Below are 14,683 nucleotides of genomic sequence, written 5' to 3'. Positions count from 1 at the left end.
ATTGTCAACCAGAAGCTGTTGATTGTTTAAAATCAGATTAAATGCATAGTATTAATACAATATCAGAAATCATCCTTAATATCATGATTACTTTCGCTGGGTTATTTACAAAAAAACCCACGAAGCTCCACTCATAACACTTACGTCACTGGGAAAAAATCAGATTGTACTAAAACGTACAAATGAGATTATACAAATAATAGCAATCATCTCGCCCGTAAAATAATTACAAATGGGCATTAAATTGTGCTGCTGATATCTGCATCACATCTTCTCCTACTCTTCTGTCAGTCTTTTCCACGCATATGCCTCCCCATCCTTTCCCCTGTCGCCCTCACTCCCGACTCCTCCTTTCATGTCTCTTACAGATCAGCAGCGATCACTCACTCCTCCGTCTCTACCACAGCCCCCCAGCAGCGATCTGATCTCCCCTCTGCCCCGAAACCATGTACGTACAGTACACCATCCACCGCAGCGCTCACTCTTCCCATCAATCCTCGTGAACCCACCGCCGCTCCACTCCAATGACTCTGATTAATGGTGACATGTTTCCTAAACAGCGCTGAAGATCCAGGTTAGGGGACAGGACGCGGCTACCCGAGATAAAGAGTGCAAGGAACTATTGGGAGGGCTTGTGACCTTCACATGTAGAGTTCAGGCGGAGAACGAGGTGGTGTACGTGGGGGCGCCGGCTGGAAATGTCACCAGTCAGATGTCAGCGGACGGACTTTGCGTAGCCCGGTCAGCACCTGGAAGGGCATCCTCTAATTAAGAGCGTGTCGGGTCGCGTGTCCTATCAGACAGGGACAGGGCGCACGGAACACGCACAAGCGCCCTCTCTTTCGAAGGCGCGCAGAAAAGTACAAGCTCGAGACGCGAGCGCGGAGATACAAAGTCACACCACTCCGGTGACCTTTCGGTTTGCTGCTAAAAATAGAGCAAAATTTCCATTCGAATTTATGTTACAGTGAGCACTGAATAATTTATCAGCTTAATCCTCCAGCCAAGTTTGTTTTTCCTCATAAATCTCAAACGGCTCCAAAATACCAAGACTAAGCTCACTGAAAATGAGCACTTTCTGTTTACTGACTGCTTTATTAGACTTTCATAAAGGAGTAATCCCGAGTGCCTCTCTTGATCTTTCCAATTCCGTTGTGTCATCACATCACCTTAAGCAAAAAAATTGCTAATAAAAGTCTGTCACATGGAAGTCTTGCATTTTCATATTTCACCCGGCACCATTCACTCAACCTCATGTTATTCCAAACCTGTATGACCGTCTTCCTGATATTCCCTAATAAACTTTCTGTTCAGCACTAAAAAGAATATTGGAAAAAGTTGTGGACTACTTTTATGACGTTTTATTCTGCTTTTGCATCTATTTTAAAACACAAGCGATTCAGCGCCCATTCACAGTAATTGCATTGCACAGTGACCAACACAATCTTGCTCTTTCTCTGTGTTCAACAAAACAAAAATAGTAATATAGGTTTGCAGAGACGGGAGGCTGAGTAAATGATGACAGAATTATAATTTTGGGTTAAATTATTCCTTTAACAGTTCACCAAACAGCTGCCAACTCTCTCTCTCACTAGCTGCCTCCATTCTCTCTCCTTCTATTTCTGAGGCTGGCCTCAAGCTCCCGGTCAGTGTTACATCAACACTGAGGTCTATCTCTGCTCTCACCGGTGAGGCTGTCATCTGCCGCTGCTGTCACCTGGCCTCTGTTTTTTTTGCCTCCGCCTCCTGTCCTCCTCTCTGCGGGCTGATTCGTCACTCTGTTGGGCTCTTGTCCAGTACGATGTCACCTCTCAGTCTGCTGCGGCTGCCCACTATTGGACCACTTCATTAGCTTTCCACCTCTGTCACACAGCTCTGCTCTCGGCTTTGACAACTGGTCACCGCTCTCACCAAGGATGGCTTAACGTGGCAGGTTAAGGGGCCAACAACAGCCAACGGTTCGCTACGGTAGGCAGGCTTTGCTACAGGAAGCAGCAAGTGTGGAGATACACATTGCTGGATGCGGGAGTGGGGCTGGTCAAAAGCGCTGCATGGCCAATGTCAGAATTGAAAAAACTCCATTTGAAAAATCATGGTGGACACTACAAAGAGCAAATGAACGGAATGTGGAGGATGGAGATATCGCTCCTGACCAGTTTTAACAGCTCCCTCAATTGTACGAGCCAATTAACTGCCCAGGACCATAGTTACACCCCGTGTCAGTTTGTCACAGAGGAAGACAAAATGTGTGAACTGTTATTACTGAATTAGGTACGGCAAGCATGTGCAGGGGCCTGGATTTCAAAGAGCTTCCCTGGGCTTTCATCTCCAAATCAAAATGTGTATCGCAACTGGATGGCTGACAGTCGTGTCAGCGTGGAGGAAAATCAAAGCGGATTGGTCTAAAACTCAGAGGAGAACCAGGCAGTCCAAAGAAATGATAGGCCAATTATGTCAGAGGTCAGCGAGAGTTCACCCCATGTGTGTTAGGGTGTGTGTGTTTCGCCTGGGGAACGCTATCTTTCACTTCATCTCCACCTTCTAGTTCTCTAATTTCCATCCCATTTTTGCTTTTTTGTTACTTGCTGTTGAATGTCTCACTCTCCTTAGTTTACTCAAGGTGGGTGTTTGACAAACCAATAGCAGAGCATTACATTCACTTGCATGTGCAAAATCAGGGCTTTATATATTTATAGATATAGATTTATAGATTTATGTCACACCATAGGACACAATTATGGTTTATTTGTCAACTACCCCCCAAATGAACTATGATTTCACTCCAGTAACCATCGTTTTTGGTTTTATTTGTTGTAAAACCACAGTAATCACAAATTTACTATCGTCTCACCAAGTAACCATACAGTATTGTTGTATGATTTTTGTAGTAGAACAATGGTTATACAAATGGTAATTAAACTTGGTAATTCAATCACAATCGACAATCCCCACAAAAAAATAAGAAATACAGATTCATATCAAAATGGCAAGATTGCTCACTGCAAGCGATTTAAAATATGGGGAAAAAATTATTACATTTTTTTCTTATTTATTCTTATTGTATTTATTATTCACAATAGTTTTATAAAAGGCGGCAGTACTTTAAATGAGATAAATGTAACATTTAGAGAGAGTTTATGCATGCTAATACACAACACACTGTCCAAGAAGTCCTGCCTCTTAATTAGTCCTATTTAAAAACTGTCTGCACAAAAAATAATAATAATCGACTAGTCAACAATCCTACTATATTCCTTAATCTTAATATTAAAAGGTCATCTTCTCTAGTAGAGCATACATTAACACATTCTTGTCTCTTGGTGTTTTGAAATTGCTGCTGTCTTAAACACAGCAAAACATCTCAGCTGTCTATCAATTCCAGGTTGATGTTGCTGAGGTGCCTTTCTAATCCTCTGGGACTCAAACCCGCTTGTTTAGGAGTGTAGGAACATGGTGCCATGGGACGACAAAGGGGCAGCAGCATGTTGATCGTGGAATCTGCATTCTCCACCAAGATGGAGATGGAGTTAACTAAGCTGGAACAGTCCCTGCGCGTCCAAGCAAGAGGTCACGCGATGGAGCTGAGGGCGCTAATCATTTCCAATTACGGATTCCTTTTTAATTATGAATTATGCATGAATTTTTAATTAATTTAATGTTCCGAAGGTTTTCCTTTTTCCCTGCGCCGAGATCTCAATCTAATTACTCTGCATTAAGCGCAGGAGCAGCGACCCTGTTGCAGACCTTTTGGGCAACCCCTGGTCAGCCCTCTCGCATCAATCTTGTAGCTGTCTCACAATTATCTTTACTTTCCGAAATAACAAGTATCTAATAGTCTGCAGTTTTGGTTTTATTTATGTTAACAACCGAAGTTTTGTACTTTGTTTTTTTATCAGCCAAACTATGTGCAAATTCATCAGTCAACACCATTGCTAAGTATTTTCGGTTTAACTTTGCAATTTACCAAAGACAGTTTTGAAAACATAGTTTGAAACCACCCCCAGCAGTTCTTGGCCACCATTGATTAACATAGTATTATAAATAGCTTTATAAATTTCTTTGTTCTGTCTAACACAAAAGAAGATATTTTGAAGAATGTAAGAAAGCAAACAGTTCTGCGGCACTTTTGACTACCATTGTAATTTTTTCTACTATGGTAGTCAATGGAGGCCAAGAACTGTTTGGTTACAAGCATTCTACCAAATATCCTTCTCTGTGTTCATCAGAACCAATACATTTATACAGTTTGGGAATAACTCAAGGGTGAGTAAATGATGACAGGTTATTTTGGGGTGAACTGTCCCTTTAATACAATCAGTTTCAGCGTGATTATGATATTTACATTTACATTTAGTCATTTAGCAGACGCTTTTATCCAAAGCGACATACAAAGTAAGGGATCATCTGAATGTTTACTGAATCTTGATTCCTCTAAAATATTACGCAAAATGTATTTATCTGTTACTGTTCATACTATATATTGATCAAAATTAGACTCCTGCTAAACATGGCTTCAACAAGGACTACATTATCAATAAGTCACTGACGTTCAATGTTCCATTGGGCATTTTTATGGCATCTTTAAATATGCATTTAAAATAAACTGAACAGAACTAAAAAAATCAAGGTCTGACAGTATTGGGAAGCAGGATGGTATAGTATGGCTATAATAAACAGACTCTCAATGGCAGAGCTGTAACTGAGGTTAAATATTAATCATGCAGAAACTCGGTCCTGGAGGATCTTGGCTCCGGCTTCCCATCTAGCAAGACGAATTCTATTGCCTTTGCCAATCCCTAATTATATTACCAACTCGGTCATGCTAAATGCAAGTAATTGGATGAATTAAGTTGGTTTACGTAATCTTGCATCTATTGCTTTTTTCAAATATTGTGGTTTAACCTTTAAACTGTGTGATATATTCTCTGAAAATACGGATGGAAAGATTACAGCGCTGTACGTTAACTTTTTTTGCACATAGCCCTGGTGCTACAGAGGTTGCAGTCTAGTATGTGTTGTATGACTATTGGTTAACGTTGATTAGCTGCACCTGATGCGATTGGCTGATGCAAGCTAGACTCATGTGACCTGCCAGAACTGACGCTACGCTTGATTTTTCATCTGAGTGTTCAGGTTAACGGGACTTTTATTTTGATTGGTTGTCCCGAAGATACTCGAGTTTCACTGTGTTTGACTGTAGCTTCACTCAAACAGTAAAATGCTTGTGAAATAAACTCTCAGAGCAACTCTGGAGATGAAGTTCATGTGTTCATATTTTCATACAGTGAGCCGCAGACAAATCCACGACTATCACGCTATCACGTATGTTAAACGACTATCACGTCACGACTATCACGTATGTTAAACTGTGCAGCTCATTCACCCAGACACGCAGACCAGCCAGATGACACATGTAAACAGCAGGATTGCGCGTCCGCATCTAGTTTTATGGACTCAATGCAGACGGAAAACGAGTTTCACTCACAAAACAGACTAAAACTAAGTAAAATAGCGGTGCGCTATTAACTGATTAATGTCACACACGAACAAGCACAACGACAAACGCTCTTCACACAAACAAGCAGCTGCCAAACTGTATCGCACGTGTGCTACACTGGTAAATTTATTCTGCGCACAGACCGATTTTTAAGTAGCACTGTACAGCCCTGTATGGTAATAATTCTAACGACTTTTGTAATGATGGTCGTTGTTTATGGCAAAAGAAAGACATGCCATCTATTTATTATCTTTGAAGTATTTGAGACAAGTGTTTCTCTCTCATTACACTTAATTCAGACTCCAAGCTCACAACTAAAAGCTAAGGTAAAACATAATTTGTTCCTTGTGCAGACTGCCAGGCATATTAAAAGGTTAAAGGGATAGTTACCATTAAAATTAAAATTCTTTCATTATTCACTCACCCTCATGTGATTCCAAACTTTTATGACTTTTTCCTCCGCTGAAAACCAAATAAGACATATTGACCAAACAACATTGGCCCCATTGACTTCCTTTGTATGGACACAAAACCACTGAGACATTTCCCAAAATATATTATTTTGTGTTCCCCAGAGGAGAGTCATAAACAGATTTCGAACGACATGATGCCGAATTAATGTTGACAGAATTGTTCTTTTCGGGTGAACTATCTCTGTAATAACCAAACTTTATGAGAACCTTTTGGTTTCCAACCCTACCTGAGAGCTTTATTAGGAGGTCTGTAGCCGTCTTGGTGGTGATGTCTGGGCTGAAGAGCGAGGCAGCTGTTGGTCCAGGGCCTGGTGGACTGGACTTAAGACCAGATAGATCCAGAGAACTATTGCTGCTACTGGGCCGTTCCCTACACAGGGCGAAGGGAGACATCACAGACACATCCCTCTCCTGGGGTTCCTCCTTAATCTGGATGTGGTTTGAGGGTTCTCCAGGGGAGGCCAGCAGATGTCCATCAGGCTGGCTCAGTGAGGGAGACGTGGAAGTATCTGTGTTCATGACCTGATCGCCAGTAACGCCATCATCACCCATGAGCAAGCTCTCGCTCTCTTCTGTGTCAGTGCCGGGTTCATCTTTGACTTTAAGGTCGTGACGAGGGAAGTGCTGATGGCAACGCATGTGCAGCTTGAGGCTAAAGTGGCGAGAGGATGTGAAGGGGCAGAGTTCACACTGGAAGGTCTCCCCGCGGTCCTGGTGCTGATGGACCTGAGAAGATAAAAAATTTGATCAGATGAAAAATAAGCATATCAAAGATGAATCCTAATATACTCTCACAGGGTTGCACGATTATAGCTGCCACAATTAAATATTATTGATTTATGTGTTTTGAAGAAACTTTAACAAATCAGAGATACTGTATGTAAATTGAGAACTTAAATGGTCTGGCAAATTTAGTTTACGGGCACATCAGTCTGATACATGTTTTGTTTCACACCTTGTTTCACTGTGCCAAACAAAACTGAGTTTTAAAGAAACAACAAGTAAGGGATAATCCACGGCTAGCCGTGCATTAAACGGTTTAAATGTACACCTTCCAGCCAATCAGAATCGAATTCAAACAGATTATGGTATAAAAAATATGATTTAAAATATTATTTAAAATCATTTCATATTTCATACATGTAGTTTTATTAGCATACATTCTAGACCAGTGGTCGCCAACTTGGTGCCTGCAGGCACCTGGTAGCCCGCATGAATTTTGTGAGGTGCCCACCAAGCAAAGGGCTCAACAAATAAAAGCTGCACATGAATGACGCTCAGGACTATACCGATCCGGCGAGTGCTGCATCGTCATGATAGTTTATCAATTGCGTATTTTTAAGCTTTGCCAATGTAAATATATTCAAGTGCACAAATATGGAAAAGAGAACTCAATTTGATCACTGTGAATTTGATATGCGTTCTGTGCGGAGACATGTCACACAAAACGCAAGGACACACATTATACTCATTGTACACCATCTGGAATGCTGTTCTAAAATGCTTTAGCCAAAGTCTGACATGAAAGTGGTTCGCTATTACCTATACAGCTGCATTTCTAAAGAGGTATTCACGATTACCTCCGAAAGCCACACATTTATTGTGTTCCATCTGTGAGCTCTGAGTAGGGTTGGGAATCATTTGAATTTTATCGATTCCGGTTCCAATTCCGATTCTGCTTATCGATTTCAATTCTTATCGATTCCCAGTTTCGATTCCACAGTTTAAGTAAAACATTTAGATATCAAGCTGTATAGTCATTTAGCCTGCTTATTGACTTATTTGCAATATATATATATATATATATATATATATATATATATGAGCACCGTTTTGTGTATACATAGAACCATGTTTTATCTGATTTATTACAATTTGTATTACCATAGCTGAACTACATCATGGTTAAACTGTAGTAACTATAATGAAACTGTGGTTCATTTGTGGTTCCTGTGCTTTTTAATGCAAATACTATAGTTAAACTATGCTTACTATAGTAAAAATATTGTTAATTTTCATAAGGGCTTTTATTGAGATATCAGCAGATTACGCAATGCGTTTACTTTTCTGAAAATATGCACACAGGAATTGATAAGAGGAATTCAAATTTTAATCTCAAGTATTCGAGTCCTATTCGTTTTGTTTACCGATCCGATTCCTAGCCTTTTGATTCCGATTCCAAATTAGAATTGATTTTCGATTCCCAACCCTAGCTCTGAGCAGCAAATAATTTATAATATATAGCCTATTTATGAAATAAGACAACCTACAGTTATTCTATTGCAGAAACCTCAATTTTCCTTAGTGATATTGGGCGCCAGATTATAAAGAAGGTATGTTTTTGTTCTCTTTGACTCACTGGACGGAAACAGCGCTTAATAGCAAATGTTTATGTAGACTAATTCTGTATGCGCAAATTCAAGTTAAAAAAGTTTACTGCTCATGTGGATAAAGTTACCAGCCCGACTAAAGACGTTAACCAAAAATTATTTAATATGTATGATTAATTATAACTTAACCCTGAAAGTTAAGTAAAATGAAAAAATAATGCATCACATTATGCATCGCACAGTTTAAAGTTTGAAAGTATTTTATCATTATATCCAAGAGTAGGCCTCTGGATGATTTTATCTCTTCAGGTAGCCCTTACTTACATAAAGGTTGGAGACCCCTGTTCTGGACCATATGACAACATACATACATTGAATGCACACAGTGACAAAACTAAGCTTCCGTTTATGATCAGCAAGTCACAAACACAGATCCAGTGTAAAGAAAAGATTGTTTGTGCAGTATACAGTTTCATTATTAATAGCGGAAGTGTTTGCGACAGTACAGAACTATGCAAATTCTAGAGTTCAGTTTTTTCGATGCATTGGGATACTGACATAATATGTTCTGCACTGATGCAGAATTAATACATTAATCCACACTTGTAACAAATCTTAAATAAAAATCATAAACTGTAAAAAAACTCTCTGTAAAATAAACCGTCCTCTCTCTCTCTGTAAACTGGAAGACAAGATGGATTGAATTGTGACCCTCTGAATTGTAACTGAATCGTAAGTGAAGCATTAGAGCAAGTGAAGATTCACAGCTCTAAAAAATTATATTATTCCATTATGTAAAATTAGTCTAACTAGTCAAACATCATGATTTGATTAATAAAATCCTGTAGCCCTACTTTCTAAAAATTCAATTTTTCATTTGTGATTCTGCATCAGATGGAATTATCTACATATGGATGTTATGAATTTTGGTGTGTGTGTGTTGCTTAGTGACTGGGGTCACCTTCATGTGTGACTTGAGATTGTCTTTACGAGCACATCGAAAGGGACAGAGGGGACACTGGTGGCTTTTCAAGCCTGTGTGGATCACCATGTGCCTCTTCCAGTAGCTCTTTCTCTTGATCACCAGACCGCATACTGGGCACTGAAAGGGTTTCCCTCCGTCCTCAGGAGAACCTGGAGGGAAAAAATACTTATTGATCAGATTCTTTATAACACTGAGAGCTTGTGGTGAGAAGTTTATGCTAAATATTTAAAACCAAATTTTACTAGAGGTGCACCGATTGACCGGCAAGAGATCGGAATCGGACGGTTTTTCGTATGATCGGCCCGGCCGGTCAGTCTCACGTCTCGCCGATTCCAAGCCGATCTTCTGTTTCAAGTGATGCGGGCAACAACGTCACAGCCGTCAGTACACTCAAAGCCGCAAGTAAACATGTAAACGTGCGCGCGCACAGCCTGTCTTTCACGGCTCGTTTATACTCGCATGTAGGGTTGTCACGGTACCATAAACATGTCTTACGATACTATACCAGCTGAAGTATCTCGATACCAAGTAGTATCACGATGCTGTGCCATGTAATTCAAATATATACAAAAAACACAGATTTAGATTAAACATTTTGTATTTACTATAGTAAACTGTATTATACTTTGCACTAGAATATGTTGTTGTATTAACTGTAGTAATTGGATAAATTGTAGCAAATACATTTACATTTAGTAATTTGTAAATACTATAAATACTGTAGTATACTTAAATATTTACTATGATAAGACTCAAAAACACTAGTATCTATGAGTTTTAGTAGTTTACTGTAGTAAATACTAAAGTACACTAGATCATTTTTCACGTAGGAACTAATTCAAATGTTGGACAAATTTAATTGATACAGCAGTCTTTATAAAGGGAAATATTAGGCTTACTTTAAATGCAGAACTAAAACGGCCAGTAGGTGGCATCAATTTTCCACTGAGTTAGTGAATCATTTAACCAACTCGTTCAAATCGCCAATTTGAATCATTAACTCGTCCGAGTCAAAACACACATTCGTTTTGGAGATAAACACCGCAAAAAGGCAGATGTATGTGTTCAAATAAATATTAATGCGCATATGCAACATTAACTACGGTACTACCGTTTCAAAAATAGAGAGGCATCGCGGGTATTTTGAAGCTTTAGCATCGCGATGCTACCGTAGCACCGGTACACCGTGCAACCCTACTCGCATGTGGGTCCACCGGACCGCGAGTCTCTGCTGACGGACGCGCATCTATGGAATTTAAATGGACTCAAAACTCACGCGCATGGAATCCGCGCGCGCTATGCAAACGCGCATAATGATAACCACGCGCGGAAAGCTGCTCCGCGAGGGCGCATTTAAACTCCGCGAGCGAGCAGAACAGTATCCGCAAGCGGAAAAGAATCCTCGCGCGGTATTGCGTTATTATAATAACGCCATACGCGCGGGCGCATTTCTGCTCCGCGAGCAAAAACTCAGTCCGCGAGCAGAGGCTTTGACGAGCGCGCGCGATTCTCTCTATGCTCTCGCAACTGCTCAACACTTGCTCGCTCGTTGAGTTGACTTCTAAGACTTTGGAGGCGGGACAATGGCAGACTTCTCTGATCCTTTGATTGGTCACTTTTAACATTCACTCACCTACAGTCTCCGACATGTATCTTACCCGTTGTACAGACGTCTTAATTTGGCATAACACGATACTTTTGTCCGTTTTTAAACTTGGGTTACAGTGTTATGTATGCCCTTGGCTTTGGATTTACATATTTGGCATCTTGACAGGAAGTTAGAAATAAATAGTTTGGTATGTGTATTCATAATTGCTTTTGTATTGTTAATATTTTCTTGAAATTGTTATAAAATGAGAATTAATAAATGGCTACAACAGTATAACTCAAAGCACAAGTTATTATAAATTACAATATGATGTACTCTCTAAAATTTAACTTAAATAATTTATTTGTTTTGCTTTATTTGTTTTGAAAATATTAAAACGGGCTATGCCAGTAAACAGATATTAGATAACTCAAATTTAATGACTACAGGAGACATTTAATTATATTATTATAGTATGTTTTAAATAGGTCATATATGACATGTAAGTTTAACTGCTACATTATATAGCATAATTTTTGTTGACAGATGTAAGAAATCAAAATGTCACTTGTTAAAACACTAACACATAGCTAAGGCAAGGTAATACACTAATCATTCGGTAGTAAGACATGTAATCTGTAGGTGACTGCATGTAGGTGAGTGCATGTTAAAAGTTACCAATCAAATGCGCGGAGACCTCATTTGATTGGTAACTTTTAACATGCATTGTCCCGCCTCCAAAGTCTCAGAAGTCAACTCAACGAGCGAGCAAGTGTTGAGCAGTTGCGAGAGCATAGAGAGAATCGCGCGCGCGCTCGTCAAAGCCTCTGCTCGCGGACTGAGTTTTTGCTCGCGGAGCAGAAATGCGCCCGCGCGAGGATTCTTTTCAGCCTGCGGATACTGTTCTGCTCGCTCGCGGAGTTTAAATGCGCCCTCGCGGAGCAGCTTTCCGCGCGTGGTTATCATTATGCGCGTTTGCATAGCGCGTGCGCGCGCGGATTCCATGCGCGTGAGTTTTGGGTGCATTTAAACTCCATACCGCATCTCTCATGTCCGCTGACTGCACGCGCGTGCACACGCATCATGTACTGTACAGACAAAAAGGTGCACTGTAGTTCATCTCGCTGCTCCGTCTACATGGGGTATGTATGCCAACAGTGATGCTATTAGCATCATGCTAAACTCTGACACATGCTAAACTCATGTTGAAGTCGTTCACTCTGTGTAAAACAAACGTAAATTCCACTCAACCTGATTCCTTGTCTTACGGTAAAACTGTGGTCATTTCACCTAGGTAAAATGACATTCAACACGACTTCTACTTGTTTTTAAAAATCCAAAATATAAAAAAATGAATAAATCAACCAATATATGTGATATATATCTGATTGAGTTCTTTACTAACACAAAAAACTGCAAATACATATACATCTTTAGAGTAGAATTCACTCATAAGATTTTTAACTTTTTTTATTGAAGTTGCAGCAAAAATCAACCCACTTCTTTTAATACTACAGACACAAGATAAAGACAATTTATTTTACATTTCAGAAAAAATAAAATAAAGCAATGTTAGTTTCATAAACGGAAACAGACGAGAATAAAGTTGAAGTATTTTATTGTTATCTTAGACTTTTGTGAGATGAGTACAAAAATGAAAAAGGTAAATTAAGTGACATGTTTAGTTATATTTTATTATTTGTACTTCTTTTCAGTAACAGAGTTATTCAATTTAAGAGTTGTTTGGGAAAGAGAAGATTCTGTAATTTAATGCAGCTTGGAGAACTGCATTTAGGGAAATATGGGGAAATTGTAATGTTCAATCATTTATTCAATGAAAATAAAAAAAATGTGTATTGAAGAAAAGTTAATATGGTTTTATATACAGTATGCTGTCAATTATAGTTTGTGGATAGAAAATCGGAATCGGCAAAATCGGAATCGGCAGGTTTCAATTGTAATAAAATCGGAAATCGGCAAAGAAAATTGCAATCGGTGCATCTCTAAATTTTACGATTGCTATCATGATGGTTATACATTTTTTATGACTGTGATTTTTATATGCAAAGCCCTGATCAAAGATGCCAGACTATTAGAGACTATTGATTGATATAAGAGAGTTTAAAGAGGAGGAGACAAGACAATTGAAGAATAATTTAAAAAATCCACAGAAATCTGATATTTGGACACAAGTAAAACACATTTGTTCATATATGGCAATATATCAGATTTCTCTAAGGGGTGGCAGAAATTGTTATTTTTTTATAATGCAGCAGTCTTTCAATCATAAGAATCAATTACCTTTTAGACTGTATTGTTGATTTGACATATTTTTTGAAGATTTACGTAATTACATATTGATGTAGTATGCTTAATACCAGCACAAAACGTTACTCCACCTTGAAGATTGAAGACTAATTTGCCTTAAAGGGAATTTTGGTAGATTTTGACTTTTTAAAACTATTCTCACATTAACAATATGTTGTTTTTGTTTATACCAAAAACCTAAAAAATGTTTAAAAATGCAAAAATTAGCTGATGCATCATCATGAGGTGCAAATATAGTTTTTTTATAAAACTAGTAGAAACATAAAGTAGTAGAAGAACAAAGACACTTAAATATTATACGTGCTTTAGGAACACAGTAACACGTAAGCTAAACAGCCTTTTACTCTTGTCACCTTTGCATCTATTCGTGTGAATGAGATAAAAATTGTGAGGCACGATTATGCCGATAAATGCCAAAGACGCGTGTCTCACAAAGGAAGCCAAACACGAGGATGTTTTTAGTAAGCCGATTATTGTTGTTGGCTCCATATCCGGTGTCCATTAGAGCTTAATTGGTCTTATTAGAAGCTGGCATGATTGCATTACAAATTCTACGAGGGCCTGTCAGGATGGCTTCATAAGTATTCCAGTCGTGTTCCTCGAAAAACATCTGGTAATCAGTGTTTGGTGAAATTACCGCGCTCAGGCATTCATTGACCCGGGGTGTAAAACTTCGAGACTGCCTATTTGCAACAATAAACCACCATCTGTGTCTCAACCTCTCCCGGCAAAGGGATCACTGTGGAAACCGCTCGTGACGTACAATGACTGAAGGTCTTTGGTATCAAGGGAAAGAAACGCTAGCTGTTAGCTCCTTTCGTAATTTTTCTGCCTGCTTTATACTGGACAAATATTTTTGTGTTGACCATCTTCCTAGCCAGGTGAAACTCAATTGGGATTTTAATTCAGTTATTTTTATTTGGTATTTAGGCCATACATTTAAAAACCAAGCAATATCACACGAACAAGAGTGCTGTTACAGTGAATTAGGTCATTTTAGACAAATTTTCGTCAGACTTGTTAGAATTTTTTACAAACTAACAAAAGCAGAAAGAAGCCAAATTATCAACCTTTGCATGTCACCAAGCAATGGTCAGACTAACCATGTTTGGATCGCTGAGAGCATTGCAGTCTCCCTTGTGTGTCAAATCCCAGCCATTCTAAACCATTTCAACTCTATTTCACTCTCCTTTGTACAGTGACTACGTTGAGTATTTCAAGACAGTCAGTCCTGACTCCAAGCCATAGAACTTACGAATTAGCCAAAGATCAGCCATATCTCTGGCACTTTATCCCAAGCCTGTGCTGAATGGAAACTCTGATGGCCGTGCCGGCTCTGGAGTCTGACCTAAATTCCGGGAGAATCTGCTGAGATGGTCTCCGACTGTTCAGGCTATAGGGAGCACACACACTGCCGGCCTCCGTTTGGCAGGCTGCACATCCGCGGGAGATGAGCTGGGTCTGGGAACGTGCCGCCAACTC

The 14,683-nt window shown here is 39.3% G+C and overlaps 1 protein-coding gene across 5 annotated transcripts in view; it reads right to left on the bottom strand.

The window, feature by feature from the left end:
• The window catches only part of znf827 (zinc finger protein 827), a 77,632-nt gene that overhangs the window by 35,792 nt on the left and 27,157 nt on the right, over positions 1-14,683 (bottom strand). For all 5 annotated transcript variants that reach the window (XM_057327999.1, XM_057327998.1, XM_057327995.1 and 2 more), the window contains exons 3-4: positions 9,262-9,434; positions 6,198-6,696 (exon numbers count right to left, since the gene is read on the bottom strand). In XM_057327999.1, the coding sequence (XP_057183982.1) occupies positions 6,198-6,696; positions 9,262-9,434 (672 nt within the window). The remainder of the gene's footprint in view (positions 1-6,197; positions 6,697-9,261; positions 9,435-14,683) is intronic.

The sequence above is a fragment of the Triplophysa rosa genome, unplaced genomic scaffold (assembly GCF_024868665.1).
Source record: "Triplophysa rosa unplaced genomic scaffold, Trosa_1v2 scaffold34_ERROPOS727490, whole genome shotgun sequence".
Classification (NCBI taxonomy): Eukaryota; Metazoa; Chordata; class Actinopteri; order Cypriniformes; family Nemacheilidae; genus Triplophysa; species Triplophysa rosa.
Note: the sequence above shows the minus strand (reverse complement) of the source record. Positions and strands in the feature narration are given on the sequence as shown.